Source organism: Gorilla gorilla, chromosome 4, assembly GCF_029281585.2.
Source record: "Gorilla gorilla gorilla isolate KB3781 chromosome 4, NHGRI_mGorGor1-v2.1_pri, whole genome shotgun sequence".
Classification (NCBI taxonomy): domain Eukaryota; kingdom Metazoa; phylum Chordata; class Mammalia; order Primates; family Hominidae; genus Gorilla; species Gorilla gorilla.
In genome coordinates this window covers 155,671,905-155,693,436 of record NC_073228.2, presented here as the reverse complement: position 1 = coordinate 155,693,436, position 21,532 = coordinate 155,671,905, and the positions used below count along the sequence as shown (strand labels likewise).

Genomic DNA, 21,532 nt, shown 5'->3' with positions numbered 1-21,532 from the left:
GGGGTTTCACCATGTTGTCCAGGCTGGTCTCAAACTCCTGACCCCAGGTGATCTGCCTGCCTTGGCCTCCCAAAGTGCTAGGATTACAGGTGTGAGCCACCGTGCCCAGCCCAACTTCATTCTTTCACGTGTGAATATCCAGTTGTCCCAGCACCATTTGTTGAGAAGAGTATTCTTTTCCCTGTTGAATTGATACCCTCGTCAAAAAAATCAATTGACCTATAAATGGACTGGCTTACTTCTGGACTCTCAATTCTATTGCATTGATCTATATGTTGATCCTTTTGTCAGTACCACACTGTTTTGATTACTGTAGCTTTGGAGTAACTTTTAAAATTTGGAAGTGTGAGTCCTCCAACTTTGTTCTACTTTTTCAAGATTGTTTTGGCTACTCTCTGTCTTTTCCATTTGAACACAAATATAAATTTTAGAAGCAGCTGCCAGGCACAGTGGCTCATGCCTGTAATCCCAGCACTTTGGGAGGCCAAGGTGGGCAGATCACAAGGTCAGGAGACCGAGACCATCCTGACTAACATGGTGAAACCTCGTCTCTACTAAAAATACAAAAAAATTAGCCAGGCATGGTGGCAGGTGCCTGTAGTCCCAGCTACTCGGGAGGCTGAGGCAGGAGAATGGCGTGAACCCGGGAGGCAGAGCTTGCAGTGAGCTGAGATCGCACCATTGCACTCCAGACTGGGAGACAGAGTGAGACTCCATCTCAAAAAAAAAAAAAAAAAAAAAATTTAGAAGCAGCTTGTCAATTTTTGAAATGAAAAAAATAGCTGGAGTTTTAATAAAGAATGCATTGACTCCATGGACCAATCAGGGAAGTATTGCCATCTTAACAATATTATGTCTTCCAATCCATCAACATGGGATTTCTTCCCATTTATTTAGGTCATCTTTAATTTCTTTCAAGAAAGATTTCTAGTTTTCAGTGTACAAGTCTTGCACTTATTTTGTTAAATTATATAACAGGTGTTGTACAGATATATTCTTTTATGCTATATAAATTGAATTGTTTTTAAGTTTAATTTTTAAATTACTCATTCTAGTCTATAGAAATACAATTGATTTTTGTATGTTCATCTTGTATCCAATAACTTTCCTGAACTCATTTATTAACTCTAGGTCTTTTATATATCCTTAGGATTTTCTTTATACAAGACCATGTGATGTACAAATAGAGATGGCTTTATTTTTTTCTTTCTCACCTAGATGTCATTTATTTCTTTTTCTCAACTAATTTCCCTGGCTAGATCTCCCAGTACAATGAAGAACAGAAGTAGTAAGAACAGATATTCCTGTCTCATTCCTGGTCTTACAGAGAAAGCTTTCAGTTTTTCACTGAAAACTGAGGTTAGCTGTGGGTTTTACATAGATGCCCCTTACAGTTTGAGGAAGTTTTCTATTCTTAATTTGTGGAGTATTTTTACCATGAAAGGTGTTGAATTTTGTCAAATCCTGTTTCTGCATCTATTTAGAGGATCATGTGATATTTTTCCTTTATTTTATTCATATGGTGACTGATTTTTGTATGTTCAACTAACATTGCATTCCTGGGATACATCCCACTTACTCATAACATATAATTCTTTTTCACATGTCACTGGATTTGGTTTGCTAGTGTTTTCCTGAGAGTTTTTTTTTGTCTGTATTCATAAGAGATGTTGATATGTAGTTTTCTTTATTGTGATGTCTTTGGTGTTGTTATCAGGGTAATACTCGCTTCTTAGAAAGAGTTGGGAAATGTTCTATCCACTTCCACTTCTCTGAGATTATAAGAAGGATTTGTGTGAATTCTTTAAATGTTTGGTAGAATTAATGAAGGAAGCCATCTGGTCCTGGACAATTCTTTGTCGAATTTTTATTACTAATTCAATCTCCTTACATGTTATGTGTGTATTCAAAGTTTCTATTTTTTTTTTTTTTTAGATGGAGTTTTGCTCTTGTCATCCAGGCTGGAGTGCAGTGGCACGATCTCGGCTCACGGCAACCTCCACCTCCTGGGTTCAAGCAATTCTCCTGCTTCAGCCTCCCAAGTAGCTGGGATTACAGGCACACGCCACCACATTCAGCTAATTTTTGTATTTTTAGTAGAGATGGGGTTTCGCCATGTTGGCCAGACTGGTCTCAAACTCCTGACCTCAGGTGATCCACCGGTCTTGGCCTCCCAAAGTGCTGGGATTACAGGCATGAGCCACCATGAGTGGCCTCTATTTCTTCCTGGGTCAGTGTCTTTTTAGGAATTTGTCCACCTCATTTAGGTTATCAAATTTATTGGCATACAGTTGTTCAAAGTATTCCCTTATAATCCTTTTTATTTCTGTAAAGTCAATGATAATGCCTCCTCTTTCACTCTTTATTTTAGTAATTTGATTCTTCCCTCATTTTTTCTTGAACAGTATAGTCAGAAGTTATTCAATTTTGCTAATTTTTTCAAAGAATCAACATTTGGTTTCATTGATTTTCTCTATTATTTTTCTACTGTTCTACTTATTACCATTCCAATCTTTATCATTTTCTTCCTTCTGCTTGCTTTGACTTTAGTTTGCCCTCCTAGTTTCTTAAAGTGCAAAGTTAGATTATTGATTTAGGACCTTTCTTCTTTTTAAAATAGGTGTTTACAGTTATACACTTCCCTCTAAAAATGATTTTAGCTGCATCTCATTAGTTGTAGTATGTTGTGTTTTCAGTTCTCCTCAGAGTATTCCTTAATATATCTTTTATTTATTCTTTGATGCATTGTTTATTTTTGTGAGTTTTCCAACTTTCTTTTGGTTATTGATTTTTTCATATTCCATTGAAATCAGAAAACATATTTTGTATGATTTCAACTATTTTAAGTTTGAGACTTGTTTTATGCATAATAGTATGGTTTATTCTGAAAATACTCCATGGTGCACTTCAGAAGAATGTACATTCTTCTGTTATTGGGTGGAGTGTTCTATAGGTGTTCTTTAGGTCTAGTTGGTTTACAGTGTCATTTACATTTTTCATTTCCTTGGCAATCTTCTAATTATTCTATTCATTATAAAAAGCAGGGTTTTGAAGACGCCAAGTATTATTGTTGAATTATCTATTTATTGCTTCAATTCAGGCAGTTTTGCTTCATATATTTTGGGGCTCTGTTGTTAGATGCATAGATGTTTATAATTGTTATATTTCTTGATGGATTGACTCATTTATTATCAAATGCTCTTCATCTCTTATTAACAATATTTTTTTCTTAAAGACTGGTTTGTTTGTGGGTTTTTTTTTCTGATGTTGGTATAATCACCTAAAGGCCTCTTTTGGTTACTGTTTACATGGTATGTTTTTTCCATTCTTCTACTTTTATCCTAGTTGTGTCTTTGAATCTAAAGTGTATCTTTTATAGACAGTATGTATTTGCATTTTATTTTTTAATCCAGTCTGACAATCTCTAACTTTCAATTAGTTTGTTTAGTCTATTTCCACTTAATTTAATGTAATAAAAAATGCAATTTCGTATAATTTACATCTGCCATTGTGCTGTTTTCTATATATATCTTATCTTTTTTGTGTCTTTGTTCCTCCGTTACTGCCTTTTTGCATTAAATATGTATTTTTGTGAATGCAGTTGCTCGTGCCTGTAATTCCAGCACTTTGGGAGGCTGAGGCAGGTAGGTTGCTTGAGCTCAGTAGTCCAAGACCAGCCTGAGCAACATGGTGAAACCCCATCTTTACAAAAAATACTTTTAAAAAATTAGCTGGATGGAATGGCATACAGCTGTAGTCCTAGCTACTTGGGAGGCTGAGGTGGGAGGACTGCTTGAACCTTGGAGATTGAGGCTGCAGTGAGCCATGCTGGCAACACTGCACTCCAGCCTGGGTGACAAAGCAAGACACTATCAAAAACAAAACAAAACAAAACAAAAAAAACAACAGTATTTTCTAGTGTGTCATCTTAATTCCCTGGTCATTTCTTTTACTATTTTTTTCCAGTTATTTTTTTCATGATTGCCCTGAGGATTACAATTTCATCTTATTTTAGAAACATCTAATTCAGATTATTAATACTAACTTAATTACAACAGTGTCTTAGTTTACTTGGACTGCTAAAAGAAATGCCACAGATTTGGTGGTTTAAACAATAAAAATTTATTTTTCATAGTTCTGAAACCTGGGAAGTCCAAAATCAAGGTGGCAGCTAATTCAGTTGCTGGTGAAGGTTCTTTTTCAGGTTGGCAGATGACCACTTTCTTGCTTTGTCCTAACATGGTAGAGAAAGAGTTCTGGTATATCTTCTTCCCTAAATCCTATTGAATTAAGGCCCCACCTGTAAGATCTCACCCTAAAGATCTCACCTCTAAGATCTAACCCTAACCCTAACCCTAAGTCTAACCTCATCACTTCCTCATAGGCCCTGTCTCCAAATACAGTCATAATGGGGGTAAGGACTTCAACACAAATTCTAGGGGCACACAAATATTCAGTTCATAACAAACAGTACGCAAAAAACTTTGCTCCTATATATATCTCAATTACCTCCCCCTTCCTTTGCACTGCTATTATCATACAAATTACATCTTCATTATATGTTGATTAACACAGGTTTACAATCATTGATTTACTCAACTGTCCTTTAAATCAGATAGGAGAAAAAAGTTATAAACAAAAAACTGCATTTTTTATATTGTCTTGAATATTTACCTATGCAGTTACCTTTACTAATACTCCTTATTTCTTCATATGAATTTGAGTTATTGTCTAGCATCCTTTTATTTCAGCCTAAAGGGCGTCCTTTAGTATTTCTTGTAGGACAGATCTGCTAGTGGAAGTCTCTCAGCTTTTGTTTACCTAAAAATGTATTTTTCATTTTTAAGGGATACAGAATTCTTGAGAAAAATTGGCAGTCTTTTCCTTTCAGCACTTTGAAAATGTTATCCCACTATCTTCTGTACCCGATGGTGTTAATGAGAATACAACTGTTAATCTTATCAAGAATCCCTTGTACAAAAGGAGTTGCTTCTCTTTTGCTGTTTTAAGATTCTGCCTTTGCAGGAGAATTTCTTGAACCTGGGAGGTGGAGGTTGCAGTAGCAGAGATCTAGCCACTGCACTCTAGCCTGGGCAACAGAGCAAGACTCCATCTGAAAAAAAAAAGATTCTGACTTTGTCTTCTGACATTTTGATTAGGATGTGTCTAGGTGTGGATCTCTTTATCTTACTTGGAGTTCCCTGTGCCTCTTAGATGTATAGATAACTATTTTTAATCAAATTTGATAAGTTTTCAGGCACTATTTTTTTAAATATTCTTTCTGTCTCCACTGCAGATTCCTATTAAACACTATGTTGGTGCATTACATGGTTTCCCACAGGTTTCTGGGGCTGTTTATTTTCCTTCATTCTGTTCCTCAGACCATATAATCTAAAATTCACTGATTCTTCTTTAAGTTTCCTGATTCTTCTGTCTTCTTAAATCTACTGTTGATTCCATCTAGTGAAGTTTTCATTTCAGTTATTTTACTTTTCAACTCCAGAATTTCTATTTGGTTCTTCTTTATCATTTCTTTTTTTGAGAGGGACTCTCACTCTGTTGCCCAGGCTAGAGTGCGGTGATACGATCTTGGCTCACTACAACCTCTGCCTCCTGTGTTCAAGCGATTCTCCAATCTTAGCCTCCCGAGTAGCTGGGATTACAGGCACACACCACCACACCTGGCTAATTTTTTCTATTTTTAGTAGAGACGAGGTTTCACCATGTTGGCCAGGCTGGTCTCAAACTCCTGACCTGAGGTGATCTACCTGCCTCAGCCTCCCAAAGTGCTGGGATTACAGGCTATCATTTCTCTTTATTAATATGCTATATTTGGTGAGACACTGCTCTCATATTTTCCTTTAGTTGTTTAGACATAGTTTCCTCTAGTTTGTTGAACATACTTAAAATAACTGATTTAAAGTCTTTGTCTATTAAGTCCAGCATCTGGGCTTCCTCAGGGACAGCTTCTTTTGACTACTTTTCTCCCTATGTATGAGGCATACTTTCCTCTTTCTTTGCATGTCTTAGAATTTTTGTTAAAATTGGACATTTTATTTAAGTTCTGGGATACATGTGCAGAACATGCAGGTTTGTTACATAGGTATACACACGTCATGGTGGTTTGCTGCACCCATCAACCCATCATCTACGTTAGGTATTTCTCCTAATGCTATCCCTCCCCTAGCCCCCTACCACCCAATAGGCCCTGGTGTGTGATGTTCCCTGCCCTGTGTCCATGTATTCTCATTGTTGAACTCCCATTTATGAGTGAGAACATGCAGTATTTGGTTTTCTGTTCTTGTATTAGTTTGCCGAGAATAATGGTTTCCAGTTTCATCCATGTCCCCACAAAGGACATGAACTCATCCTTTTTTATGGCTGCATAGTATTCCATACTGTATATGTGACACATTTTCTTTATCCAGTCTATCATTGATGGCCATTTGGGTTGGTTCCAAGGCTTTGCTATTGTGAACAGTGCTGCAATAAACATACGTGTGCATGTGTCTTTATAGTAGAATGATTTATAATCCTTTGGGTATATACCCAGTATTGGGATTGCTGGGTCAAATTATATTTCTAGTTCTAGATCCTTCAGGAATTGCCACACTGTCTTCCACAATGGTTGAACTAATTTATATTCTCACCAACAGTGTAAAAGCATTCCTATTTCTCCACATCCTCTCCAGCATCTGTTATTTCCTAACTTTTTAATGATGGCCATTCTAACTGGCATGACATGGTATCTCATTGTGGTTTTTATTTGCATTTCTCTAATGACCAGTGATGATGAGCTTGTTTTCATATGTTTGTTGACTGCATAAATGTCTTCTTTTGAGAAGTGTCTGTTCATATCCTTTGCCCACTTTTTGATGGGGTTGTTTTTCTTATAAATTTAAGTTCTTTATAGATTCTGAATATTAGCCCTTTGTCAGACGGATAGATTGCAAAAATTTTCTCCCATTCTGTATGTTGCCTGTTCACTCTGATGATAGTTTTTTGTTTTTGTTGTTGTTGTTTTTTGCTGTGCAGAAGCTCTTTAGTTTAATTAGATCCCATTTGTCAATTTTGGCTTTTGTTGCCATTGCTTTTGGTGTTTTAGTCATGAAGTCTTTGTTCGGGCCTATGTCCTGAATGGTATTGCCTAGGTTTTCTTCTAGGGATTTTATGGTTTTAGGTCTTACATTTAAGTCCTCAATCCATCTTAATTTTTGTATAAGGTGTAAGGAAGGGGTGCAGTTTCAGTTTTCTGCTTATGGCTAGACAGTTTCCCAACACCATTTATTGAATAGGGAATCCTTTCCCCATTGCTTGTTTTTGTCAAGATCAGATGGTTATAGTTATGTGGCGTTATTTCTGAGGCCTCTGTTCTGTTCCGTTGGTCTATATATCAGTTTTGGTACCAGTACCATGATGTTTTGGTTACTGTAGCCTTGTAGTATAGCTTGAAGTTGGGTAGTGTGATGCCTCCAGCTTTGTCCTCTTGGCTTAGGATTGTCTTGGTTATGTGGGCTCTTTTTTGGTTACATGTGAAATTTGAGGTAGTTTTTTCTAATTCTGTGAAGAAAGTCAATGGTAGCTTGATGGGGATAGCACTGAATCTATAAATTACTTTGGGAAGTATGGCCATTTTCACAATATTAATTCTTCCTATCCATGAGCATGGAATGTTCTTCCATTTGTTTGTGTCCTCTCTTATTTCCTTGAGCAGTGGTTTGTAGTTCTCCTTGAAGAGGTCCTTCACATCCCTTGTAAGCTGTATTCCTAGGTATTTTATTCTCTTTGCAGCAGTTGTGAATGGGAGTTCACTCATTATTTGGGTCTCTGTTTGTCTATTATTGTTGTATAGGAATACTTGTGATTTTTGCACATTGATTTTGTACCCTGAGACTTTGCTAAAGTTGCTTATCAGCTTAAAGAGATTTTGGGCTGAGACAATGGGGTTTTCTAAATATACAATCATGTCATCTGCAAACAGATATAATTTGACTTCCTCTCTTCCTATTTAAATACCTTTTATTTCTTTCTCTTGCCTGATTGCCCTGGCCAGCACTTCCAATACTATGTTGAATAGGAGTGGTGAGAGAGGGAATCCTTGTCTTGTGCTGGCTTTCAAAGGGAATGCGTCCAGCTTTTGCTCATTCTATATGATACTGGCTGCAGGTTTGTCATAAATAGCTCTTATTATTTTGAGATACATTCCATCAATACCCAGTTTATTGAGAGTTTTTAGCATGAAGGGGTGTTGAATTTTATCGAAGGCCTTTTCTGCATCTATTGAGATAATCATGGGTTTTTTGCATTGGTTCTGTCTTTATGATGGATTATGTCTATTGATTTGCATATGTTGAACCAGCCTTGAATCCCAGGGATGAAGCTGAACTGATGGTCATGGATAAGCTTTTTGATGTGCTGCTGGATTCAGTTTGCCAGTAATTTATTGAGGATTTTCGAATTGATGTTCATCAAGGATATTGGTCTGAAATTCTCTTTTTTTGTTGTGTCTCTGCCAGGTTTTGGTATCAGGATGATGTTGGCCTTATAAAATGAGTTTTGGTATCAGGATGATGCCGGCCTCATAAAATGAGTTAGGGAGGAGTCCCTCTTTTTCTATTGTTTGGAATGGTTTCAGAATGAATGGTACCAGCTCCTCTTTGTACCTCTTGTAGAATTTGGCTGTGAATCCTTCTGGTCCTGGGCTTTTTTTGGTTGGTAGGTTATTAATTACTGTCTCAATTTCAGACTTGTTATTGATCTTTTCCAGGATTCAACTTCTTCCTGGGTTAGTCTTGGGAGGGTGTATGCGTCGAGGAATTTAACCATTTCTTCTAGATTTTCTAGTTTATTTGCGTAGAGGTGTTTGTAGTATTCTCTGATGGTAGATTGTATTTCTGTGGGATCGGTGGTGATATCCCCTTTATCATTTTTATTGTGTCTATTTCATTCTTTTTTTTTTTTTTTTTTTTTTGAGATGTTGTCTCGCTCTGTTGCCCAGGCTGGAGTGCAGTGGCGCAATCTTGGCTCACTGCAAGCTCCATGTCTCGGGTTCACGCTATTCTCCTGCCTCAGCCTCCCAAGTAGCTGGGACTACAGGCGCCTGCCACCACGCCCGGCTAATTTTTTGTATTTTTTAGTAGAGACGGGGTTTCATCGTGTTAGCCAGGATGGTCTTGATCTCTTGACCTCATGATCCACCCACCTTGGCCTCCCAAAGTGCTGGGATTACAGGCATGAGACACCACGCCCAGCCTCTTTTCTTTATTAGGCTGGCTAGTGGTCTATATATTTTGTTAATCTTCAACAAACCAGCCCCTGGATTCACTGATTTTTTGAAGGGTTTTTCATGTTTCTATCTCCTTCAGTTCTGCTCTGATTTTAGTTATTTCTTGTCTTCTGCTAGCTTTTGAATTTGTTTGCTCTTGCTTTTCTATTTCTTTTAATTCTGATGGTAGGGTGTCAATTTTAGATCTTTCCTGCTTTCTCCTGTGGGCATATAGTGCTATAAATTTTCCTCTAAACACTGCTTTAGATGTGTCCCAGAGATTCTGGTATGTTGTGTCTTTGTTATCATTGGTTTCAAAGAAATTATTTATTTCTGCCTTAATTTCGTTATTTACCCAGTAGTTATTCAGGAGCAGGTTGTTTAGTTTTCATGGAGTTGTATGGTTTTGAGTGAGTTTCTTAATCCTGAGTTCCAATTTGATTGTGCTGTGGTCTGAGAGACTGTTTGTTATGATTTCCATTCTTTTGCATTTGCTGAGGAACGTTTTACTTCCAATTATGTGGTCAATTTTAGAATAAGTGTGATGTGTTGCTGAGAAGAAGGTATATTTTGTCGATTTTGGGTGGAGAGTTCTGTAGATTTCTATTAGGTCTGCTTGGTCCAGAGCTGAGTTCACATCCTGAATATCCTCGTTAATTTTTTGTCTCGTTGATCTAATATTATTTTCAGTGGGGTGTTAAAGTCTCCCACTATTATCGTGTGAGAGTCTAAGTCTCTTTGTAGGTCTCTAAGAACTTGCCTTATGAATCTGGGTGTATATGGGGTGCATATATATTTAGGATAGTTAGCTCTTCTTGTTGCATTGATCTCTTTACCATTATGTAATGCCCTTCTTCGTCTTTTTTGATCTTTGTTGGTTTAAAGTCTGTTTTATCAGAAACTAGGATTGCAACCCCTGCTTTTTTTTTTTTTTTTTTTTTTTTTTTGCTTTCCATTTCCTTGGTAAATATCCCTCCATCCTGCCAGACACGATTGCTCATGCCTATAATCCCGGCATGCTGGGAGGCCAAGGCAGGTGGATAGCCTGAGGTCAGGAGTTCAAGACCAGCCTGACCAACATGAAGAAACCCTATCTCTACTAAAAATACAAAATTAGCCAAGCATGGTGGCACATGCCTGTAATCCCAGCTACTCAGGAGGCTGAGGCAGGAGAATCGCTTGAACCCAGGAGGCGGAGGATGTGGCGAGCTGAGATCGTGCCATTGTACTCCACCCTGGGGGGCAACAAGAGCAAAACTCTGTCTCAAAAGAAAAATATATATATATCCCTCCATCCCTTTATTTTGAGCCTATATGTGTCTTTGCACGTGAGATTGGTCTTCTGAATACAGCACACTGATGAGTCTTGATTCTTTATCCAATTTGCCAGTCTGTGTCTTTTAACTGGGGCATTTTGCCTGTTTACATTTAAGATTAATATTGTTATGTGTGAATTTGATCCTATCATTATGATGCTAGCTGGTTATTTTGCCCATTAGTTGATGTGGTTTCTTCATAGTGTCAATGGTCTTTACAATTTGGCATGTTTTTGCAGTGGCTGGTACCGGTTGTTCCTTTCCATGTTTAGTGCTTCCTTCAGGAGTTCTTGTGAGACAGGCCTGGTGGAGACTAAATCTCTCAGCATTTGCTTGTCTGTAAAGGATTTTGTTTTTCCTTTGCTTATAAAGCTTAGTTTGGCTGGATATGAAATTCTGGGTTGAAAATTCTTTTCTTTAAGATTGTTGAATATTGGCCCCCAGTCTCTTCTGGCTTGTAGGGTTTCTGCCGAGAGATCCGCTGTTAGTCTGATGGGCTTCCCTTTCTGGGTAATCCGACCTTTCCCTCTGGCTGCCCCTAACATTTTTTCCTTCATTTCAACCTTTGTGAATCTGACAATTATGTGTCTTACCATTGGTCTTCTCGAGGAGTATCTTTGTGGTGTTCTCTGTATTTCCCGAATTTGAATATTGGCCTGTCTTGCTAGGTTGGGGAAGTTCTCCTGGATAATACCCCGAAGAGTGTTTTCCAACTTGGTTCCATTCTCCCCGTCACTTTCAGGTACACCAGTTGAATGTAGGTTTGGTCTTTTCACAGAGTACTGTATTTCTTGGAGGCTTTGTTTGTTCCTTTTCATTTTTTTCTCTAATCTTGTCTTCATGCTTTATTTCACTAAATTGATCTTCAATCTCTGATATCCTTTATTCCCCTTGATCGATTCAGCTATTGATACTTGTGTATGCTTCACGAAGTTCTTGTGCTGTGTTTTTCAGCTCCATCAAGTCATTCATATTCTTCTCTAAGCTTGTTATTCTAGTTAGCAATTCCTCTAAACTCTTTTCAAGGTTCTTAGCTTCCTTGCCTTGGATTAGGAACATGCTCCTTTAGCTTGGAGGAGTTTGTTATTCCCCACCTTCTGAAGCCTACTTCTGTCAATTTGTTGAACTCATTCTCTGTCCAGTTTTGTTCCCTTGCTGGCAAGGAGTTGTGATCCTTTGGAGGAGAAAAGGCATTCTGGTTTTTGAAATTTTCAGCCTTTTTGTGCTGGCTTTTCCTCTTCTTCGTGGATTTATCTACCTTTGGCCTTTGATGCTTGTGACCTTCAAATGGGATTTCTATGTGGATGTCCTTTTTGTTGATTTTGATGCTATTCCTTTCTGTTTGTTAGTTTTCCTTCTAACAGTCAGGCCCCTCAGCTGCAGGTCTGCTGGAGTTTGCTGGAGGTCCACTCCAGACCCTGTGTGCCTAGTTATCACCAGTGGAGACTGTAGAACAGCAAAGATTGCTACTTGTTCCTTCCTCTGGAAGCTTCATCCCAGAGGGGCACCTGCCAGGTGCCAGCCAGAGCTCTCCTGTATGAGTTGTCTTTCCACTCCTGTAGGGAGGTGTCTCTCCATCAGGAGGCACAGGGGTCAGGGACCCACTTGAGGCAGTCTGTCCCTTAGCAGAGCTCGAGTGCTGTGCTGGGAGATCCACTGCTCTCTTCAGAGCTGGCAGGCAGGAACGTTTAAGTCTGCTGAAGCTGCTCCCACAGCTGTCCCTTCCCCCAGGTGCTTTGTCCCAGGGAGTTGGTAGTTTTATCTATAAGCCCCTGACTGGAGCTGCTCCTTTTCTTTCAGAGATGCTCTGCCCAGAGAGGAGGAATCTAGAGACACAGCCTGGCTACAGAGGCTTTGCTGAGCTGTGGTGTGTTCCACCCAGTTCGAACTTCCTGGCAGCTTTGTTTACACTGTGAGGGGGAAACCGCCTACTCAAACCTCAGTAATGGTGGACACTCCTCCCCCCACCAAGCTCAAGTGTTCCAGGTCAACTTCAGACTGCTGTGCTGGCAGCGAGAATTTCAAGCCAGTGGATCTTAGCTTGCTGGGCTCCGTGGGGATGGGATCTGCTGAGCTAAATCACTTGGCTCCCTGGCTTCAGCCCCCTTTCCAGGGGAGTGAATGGTTCTGTCTTGCTGGGGTTCCAGGTGCCACTGGGGTATGAAAAAAGAAAACTCCTGCAGCTAGCTCAGTGTCTGTCCAAACGGCTGCCCAGTTTTGTGCTTGAAAACCAGGACCCTGGTGGCATAGGCACCCGAGGGAATCTCCTTTTCTGCAGGTTGCAAAGACACTGGGAAAAGAGTAGTATCTGGGGCCAGAGTGCACCATCCCTCATGACACAGCCCCTCAGGGCTTCCCTTGGCCAGGGGAGGGAGATCCCCGACCCCTTGTGCTTCCTGGGTGAGGTGACACCCCACTCTGCTTCAGCTCACCTTCTGTGGGCTGCACCCACTGTCTAACCAGTTCCAGTGAGATGAGCTGGGTACCTCAGTTAGAAATGCAGAAATCACTCGCCTTCTGCATTGATCTTGCTGGGAGCTGCAGACCGGAGCTGTTCCTATTTGGCCATCTTGCCAGCCAAGTTTGGACATTTTAATAATATAATGTGGCAACTTTGAAAATCAAATTCTCCCCTCTCTTCAGGATTTGTTGCTGTTGCTATTCAGTAACTTTTCTGAACTAATTCCGTAAAGTTCGTATTATTTGTTTTGTGGGACTACTGAAGTCTCTGCTCAGGTTGGTAGTCAGCTAAAAATCAGACAAAGGTTTCCTAAATGCCTGGAACCTATAAGTCTCCTAGCCTTTGCCAAGGGGCTCTCTACCTTAAACATTCTGTGAGGCAGTTTACAACTTTGACTCAGGCTCCACTTCCTGCTTGCTCAGACTATCAAGGTTAGCCAAAGGTGAGAGCCTAGAGCCATCTCAAGTCTTCCCGGGAATTCACACAGCTCTAAGCTTGCACACAGTTTCCCAAGAATATGTCACAGCTTTCCAAAGCCCCCTATAAACAACTCATTGCCCAGCTTTTCTTTTTCAGCTTTTTGATTAACCTATTATTTTGCCCCAACTGCCTCAGGTGGCAATTACTATTGATTGCTTTTGAAAAATGCCCTCAAAGAAAAAGGTTGTTCACATGGGGCCAACTTCAAATCAGGTCAAAGACAGACTTGTGAGTGGCATCTTTGAGGGAACCATGAGATATATCAAATGATGATAACTCTCTGGGAATGAGGCACTGAAGAAGCTCCAACTGTGTTCTGCTCCATCCAGCGGCTTCCAGACAGCTGTTGGTTTTCAAGGCTACTATGGAGCTGGATAGATTATGACAGGAATAGGGCAAAACACCACAAAGCTCCAAGGGAAATGAAAATACATGTCCGTGCAGAAACTTGTACATGGTTGTTTATAGCAGCATTACTCACAGTAGCTAAAAGGTAGAAAACTTAAATATCCATTACCTGATTAATGGATAAAGAAAATGTTGTATATCCATAAAACAGGGTATTATTCAGCCATAAAAAGGAATGAAATACTGATACATGTTACAATGTGAATGAACCTTGAAAATATGCTAAGTGAAAGAGGCCAATCATAAAAAGCCACATATTGCATTATTTCATTCATATAAAATATGGATTAGTGGTTGCTTATGGCTGGGGGAATAGAGAGGTGACAGCTAAAAGGTAACATTTCTTTTTGAGGTAATGAAAATGTTCTAAAATTGACTGATGATGATGGTTGCACATATGTGTGAATATTCTAAAAATCATTAAACTATACACTTTAAATGTGTGAACTGTATGGTATGTGAATTATATCTCAATAACACTTTTAAACACTGCCACAAAGCTTGCTGTTCTTATTAAGATTCAGCTGATTTTCTTGAATAAATGTTCAGAGGACTGATATAAGCCTTTGGTAATTAGTGGAGTTCTGAAAAGTTGGCATTGACAATTTTTTCCAGTGTTCTCATTAATTTTTTGGAGGAATTTTCAGGTCCTTACGATGTCATTTTTGCTGACATCCTCCATTCACTTTTAATGCTCACTACAACAGTTTGTTCCAATCACCCTTAAATGAAAGACAGCATTCTGTTCTAAGTGATAATGCTAAATATACCACTGTCCTCTCTTCAGTACTGTCATAGGTACCATAATCTATTTACCCCCAATATTCTTTCTAGTCTGTCTGATGCATTTCTTTTCTGTTTTCCTCTATACCTCCACCCTAATATCCCAGCTGAGAAGCAGACAGCAGTGGGTGATGTGGGGAATTACCGAAGAGCAGAAAATATTCCGCCATGCTTAATGTTTTACATTCCCCTGCTTTCACCTCCCTGTTTCTCCTCCACCCCCACTCTAGGTGTCCTATGTGAAAGCCATTGACATTTGGATGGCAGTTTGCCTGCTCTTTGTGTTCTCAGCCCTATTAGAATATGCTGCCGTTAACTTTGTGTCTCGGCAACATAAGGAGCTGCTCCGATTCAGGAGGAAGCGGAGACATCACAAGGTAGGCCTTTGGATCACTGCCTAAGGAGGGACAGCTGGTAGTAAACAAAAGAGTTCTAAGCAGTCTTGTCTTGTGTTATTTGTTTCAATGGTCCATCCTTCTCAATGTGCAAGGCAGGTTAGAAATAGGAATTAAAGACCTAGAGGTCTCAGCTTTCCCTCCCATAAATAATGCCCTAGTTGGGTCTATAGGCAGTCACTCTTCGAATCGTAACAGTAACACTACAGAAATTATCAAGTTATACCTAAAGGTGCAACTAATTAACTAAAAGCTGATGGGGTCAAGAAAATAACTAACTATAAACCCAAAAGACTGGGAGGTGTCCACTGGCTTTTTTCTGCAAGCCTGCATTGTTTTAATAGGCTTGATTCCAGAAGACAATTGCACCACAAAAGGTGAGATCTTAACGTAGAATGCCCAGGTTCAGGCCTTTGCTTCCTGCCTCCAGGAAAGAAGCAACAAGCAAGATCTCCGCCAGAGTGGGTTCTCTCTCCATATGAAGGATTGAATAAAAGAATATTTGACAGGGCACCTCTGAGAAGTTACCAACCTCTGTTCACGAGGTTGTGCACTGACCAAAGAATGCCAATGGGGAGCATGCAGCCTGCTGGAGCAAACTGCTGCATATCGTGGGTCCATAACTAGTTCCCCAGAAGATCCAACCACCCTAGCTTTTTTTCTTAGTTCTTCAAACATACACACAGGATTTTAAATATCTTGTTCTCTTTCCCTGTACTGCTCTTCCAGTGCACTGTGTGTCCTAGCAAATGCCATGTTCTACTTGAACTTAATTTCTAAACTTCTAAAAATGTATCCTGATTTAAAAGCATAAATTCAATGATGTGATTTTTTTAAAGCTGATCTCTTCCACCAAATCGCAAGCTCCATAAAGGCAGAGACCATGTTTGGTTTTGCTCTGTGCTATATCCCTGGTGCCTAACACAATGCCTAACATATAGTGAGCATGCAATAAGTATTTGTTAAACAAATGAACAAAGGGATAAACAAACGATTGGTTGGTGCAAAAATAATTGCAGTTTTTGCCATTAAAAGCAATAAAGAAGAAGCCTTCAGACACAGAGTCTGAAGTTTTTCCACTGACAGATTAGGGCAACCAGGGACCCACACATTATGACCTGTCATACTGTTGCAGGTCACAGTGCATACCTGCAATATGCCAGGTCCTACAAGCTTTAGACTGACCTATTTAAAATCGTTGTCTATTAATCAGTAAAGCTCAAAAATAAAATAAAACAAAACAAAATAGTTGTCTGCCCAGGCGCAATGTGCTGTGACAAAGGACCCTGACTCTTTAGTTTTCTTTAGTATGAGACTTCGAGCTAGCCTACTTGGGCCCAGGTTCTTCATGTGCAAAATGCGTATAAAAGGAAATTCTGGTGAGAATTAAATCAGGGGATGCCAAAGTAGCTTTAAGTTTTGTTCCTGCCCCACAAGTGCCAAGGATTAAAATGATTACATATACACACACATTTCCATCAGTATGTTTCTTAAACATCAGCAATCTGATTCAATTAACTTCTGGCAGTTTACCACAGGGAGGAGGCCGACGTTCCAAGACAGAAGATGTCCATGGGAATTAAGATATCACCATCCTACTAAACTACATTGAAGGAGGAAATTGTCTTGGGTTCAGCAAGCCAGATAGAACTTCTTAAATGACCCCTAGTTTTAGTTAGTCTATATTGTCCATTTAATACCTAGCCTCTGATGCTTTAAAAAAAAAAAAAAAAAAAAAGTCTATTTAAGCAACTGGCATGATGGCTTGTGCCTATAATCCCAACTACTAGGAAGACTGACGTGAGAGGATTGCTTTAGCCCAGGAGTTCCAGACCAATGTGGGCAACATAGTGACTTTGTCTCAAAAAAAAAAAAAAAAAAGAAAGAAAGAAAGAAACTGACCAAACATAAGTATCTCTAGGATTTTATTTTTCCATTTTCCCTATACACTAGCTGCTTTTTGTAATTTCATCTGCTAGAGACATTTGTTAAAAACACTAATTTGAAAAGATCATGTCCAAGATATTTTACTAGCACCAGCCCCTTTGATTGGGCACTGCACAGCTCCAGTAGATGCTGTTTGTATGGACTAAAATGGGAATGGAGCCTCCTGAAGATATGTACTATGGTGGGCCTACGGTACTTTCAAAGGCTGCTTCTACGCTCCCCAAGTATGTACCAGTTTGACACACTAGAAGAAAACAAACACTATCTCTGGCCAGATAAAGTGTGAATAAGGCCACTAGCTAGATTTGATCAGATTCTCCTGCTCTGTTCCCTCCTTTGAAGATACCTCAGCAATCACCCTATCCACTCCTTCCATGCAACTGATGAGAGAGACCCACAATAGCAAGGCCAAGTCACTGGTATCATGAGGCACTGATGGCAAAGGCAGGAGAGGTGCTAAAAGACCCGAGGTTCCTCTCCAAACATTAACCATACCACGAGTTCTTATCTGTTCATCAGTGTGTCCATCCTGAAGCAGATAAAAATCGTCCTGCATTTATTAGATCTTAAATAAAAACTAAGCCTCATCCCATGGTGAAGGTCAAAAACTAGTAGCCAGAAGGCCAGATTTGGTGTGCAAATATCTTTACTTTGGCCTGGAGTGTTTTTAAAATCTGGACTTAAGGGGTCAGCATTTAAAAACCACACTTCTGGCTTCACTAGAAAAAAAATCACAGCATCCAGCCACACTGAATGTGCTTCCCATAAGGTATTGGTGCACTGGAACTGCCTTTAGGTAGGGAATGCATTTTCCAGTTAATACCATCCCTTCTAACCAGGGATATTTTTCAGCCCCAACTCACTTTACCACTCACATCTCTCCTGCCTGCCTCCTTCTATGCATTTGAATTAACGTAATCTCATTCATAAGGGCTCTTAAGTTGGCCCAAATGTCAGAAATTACAATGATGCAGAAGTGAGCTCACCATAAAGAATAGTTTCCTTAGAGTAAGCCGCTCTGGAAGTGATTTGTACACTAGAGGTGTACAAGCTTCTTCTGCAGAAACTCTCTTTAAGAGGAAGTTTGCAGAAGGGATTTTAAGTCCCAGATGGTGAGTGGAGAGGAACTAGCTACATGCCTGAATTTCTCAGAGCCTGTGATCTTGGACAGCTTTCCCAACTCCCACCATCTTCCCATGTTGCCTCATTTGTTGTGCAGAAAGCATCTGGTTCTCGAATTCTCTGGCCGGCCTCCTTAGGCAAATTATTAGGAAACCATATCTGTGAGCGCCAGACTCAGCAGGCATACTACTAGCAACTTCCCTGAGCTCCAGAGTACACTACCAGATTTCCCCTGCTCCAGCTCTAAGCAGCTCCAGATGCAGTTGGGCATGCATTTCCTGCCACCTGCTGGTTCCAATAAGAATAGCAAGCCTTTTACCAGTCATTCCTAGGGAATTTTTCTCCCAGACACAATATGAAATTGATAATCCTCTAGCTAGATGGGGCCTTCAATCCAAACCTCTACTCCTCCTACTCCCATGTTTAACAGATGAGAAAGGCAAAGAATAATTCACCCAAAGCAGCATAAAAAGTTAATTTGGTGCCTCCCCCTACGTAACTAGGTCCCAGTTTAAAATAAAAAATAAAAATAAAAATAAAACACCCCAGCTCCAGCAAGGGGAGATTTTCATTGAAATGCAACAGAGTCAGACTTAGACCCCCTTCTAAGTACTAGGTCCAGCAATTTGGCTGGCTCTCCCCAACTCCTCTCCTTGGCCCTGGCATTGAATCTTCTACTGTTGCCCTATTCATAGACAAGTACTTACTGAGCACCTGTTTGCCAGGCACTGTAGGTAGCACATCCTCTTCCTCCTCACTTTTGCAATGAAGATGTTGGACAAGATTCATTCATTTTCCAAGGATTTCTTGAGCGTTTACCATATGTCTCAAACCCTTCTGGTGCTAAAAATACAACTCCATTTAAACAAACAACAACAAAAAAAGGGACACTAAAGCTGGTGAAGATATACAAGTAAACATTTGTTCAACAAACATATACCAAGTTTTGAGCTTATGAACCAGGGACTATGTTCATATGTTCAGTGTTGAGAGTGCAGTGAACATGACAGACTTTGCATGGAGCTTATAATCTAGTAAGAGACAGACGCTAATCAAGAAATTACCATACAATGTGATAAGAGCTTTAAAAAAAGATGGAGATATGTACAGAGAGCTTATGGAGCACACAGCAGGAATGGCTAGCCTATACTTGGGAGCTCAGAGAAGGCTTCTGAGGAAGAACTAGGTGAAAGAGGAGTTGGAGACAAGAGATGGGGTTCAGAGTGTGTTCTAGGCAGGGAGAACAACTTGCACAAAGGCCCAGAGTTCAAGAAAAGAGCCATGACATTTTCAAATATAAGGAAATACTTCAGTGACTAAAGCATAGAACACCAGATAGAAATGGCACAAGATGAGACCGCAAAAGCAGGCAGGGTCCAGGTTCTAAGGCCTTGTTTATCATGTTCAGGATTTTAATTAACCTGAAGTCAGTGGCAGCCTATTAAAAGGTTCTAAGCAAAAGATGACCAAGATCTGTGTTATAACGACTCAGATGGGTTGGGTGGTGGGGGCAGATTGGAGGCTGTTGCAATGGTGGGCTGGACACAGTGGCTCACACCTGTAATCCCAGAACTTTGCGAAGCTGAGGCAGGAGGATCTCTTGAGGCCAGGAGTTGAAGACCAGGCTGGGCAACATAGCGAGATCCCCATCTCTACAAACAAGATAAAACAAAACAAACAAACCAGAAGGTGGCCTATCCTACAGGAGAGATGGAGAGGCACCAGTGAATCCTATACTGAGTTTCTTGTTCTCTGTTGGCCCGGTCCTGCACAGGAACAAGCAGAAGACGGTGTTTCTTTCCTGAAAGCATTATCTAGGTGGGCAATGTGAGCTGATAAAACTTCCCAATGCCAACATTGAATCAACAGCTCAGTTGAGACCAAAACATTAGACTCTCAATTCCTCCTCAGAGCTCACATGCAAAGATAACAAAGCTGGACATGAGGAGAGCAGACAATAGTGCCTCCATGATTCAGACCAGGGCAAGACCACCATGACCTGGGAAAGAGATGAACTAGAAGGATCAGAGCAGCAGGCATTTTGGTAGTGAGCATAAGGAAGGGACGTGAGAAGGCACAAGAGAAAATGTACAAACCTGGAGGGCTGCAAAGTATCTGGTGGGGGAGAAGGAAAGCCTGGAAAGGTAAGTTGGAGCCAAATGATGAAGGGTCTTGAATGAAAACTTAGTAAAAATCCAGAGGTCTGTCTGAAGTTACAACTGCCAGGGATGTGGGAACGTAGAGGCAGGAAGAAGCTGTGGCTTCCCTGGCTTGTAGAACGGAAGTGAGGCCCAGAGCTCCTGCTCCATCCTGGCCCATAGCCATCCCCCTTACCACCCACTCCTGGGAGCTATTAACTGGGGAATGGGATGGGGAAGAGGGCAAGGAAGCAACAGAGGCAAAGCAGGGGATCTGTCCAAATTGTCCTCTGAATTTCTAACTAAAACCCAGTACAACCTTGAATATGTTCTCAATTATAACCTCTGATGGTCAAAAGAAACTTGTGGAGTAGTGGGGAGAATCTTATCCCCCAGGTAGAAGAAAAAATGAAATAAAAATCCCCGAGACTCACAGAAGGAAATTACCTGCCTATGGTCATACAACCAGCAACTGATACAGCTGGGACTTGAACACAGGTCTCCAGACTCTAAACCACATTCCTATCCCCTGTTTTGCATCTGTTTCAGCAGGCAAGTGGCGCCCCTCTATAAGGCAGAACTCCCCAGCCAGCCAAAAAGCCTCCAGAAACCTAGAGTGATGCAGTCTGGAAAGCAGGGAGAACCAGATAGGCATGGCCTGGCCCCCAAGGGAGTGCCTTGCAGGGAGGGTGCCTAGCCCCTGTCTTATTTTAAGTAGAGCCCCATGTTGAATCTATTCCAGGAGGATGAAGCTGGAGAAGGCCGCTTTAACTTCTCTGCCTATGGGATGGGCCCAGCCTGTCTACAGGCCAAGGACGGCATCTCAGTCAAGGGCGCCAACAACAGTAACACCACCAACCCCCCTCCTGCACCATCTAAGTCCCCAGAGGAGATGCGAAAACTCTTCATTCAGAGGGCCAAGAAGATCGACAAAATATCCCGCATTGGCTTCCCCATGGCCTTCCTGATTTTCAACATGTTCTACTGGATCATCTACAAGATTGTCCGTAGAGAGGACGTCCACAACCAGTGAAGGGTCTGAAAGGTTGGGGGAGGCTGGGAGAGGGGAACGTGGGAATAGCACAGGAATCTGAGAGACTAAGGAAGAGAAGGGGAAGAGAGGGAGGGGGCACACTTACACAACTCTCTCTGCAATATGTGCAATAGCAAAATGCAGTGATGCATGAATTTTACAATGTGGCACTATTTAACCTCGG

At 40.6% G+C, this 21,532-nt stretch overlaps 1 protein-coding gene across 2 annotated transcripts in view; it reads left to right on the top strand.

The window, feature by feature from the left end:
- GLRA1 (glycine receptor alpha 1) overlaps positions 1 to 21,532 on the top strand; it is a 108,583-nt gene extending 87,051 nt beyond the window's left edge. Inside the window, exons 8-9 of one of the 2 annotated variants that reach the window (XM_004042856.5) lie at positions 14,944 to 15,090; positions 21,058 to 21,532. In XM_004042856.5, coding sequence (XP_004042904.1) covers positions 14,944 to 15,090; positions 21,058 to 21,348 — 438 coding nt within the window. In that variant the 3' untranslated portion in view covers positions 21,349 to 21,532. Of the gene's footprint in view, positions 1 to 14,943; positions 15,091 to 21,033 lie in introns of both variants that reach the window. The other variant, XM_004042857.5, reaches the window with a different exon arrangement.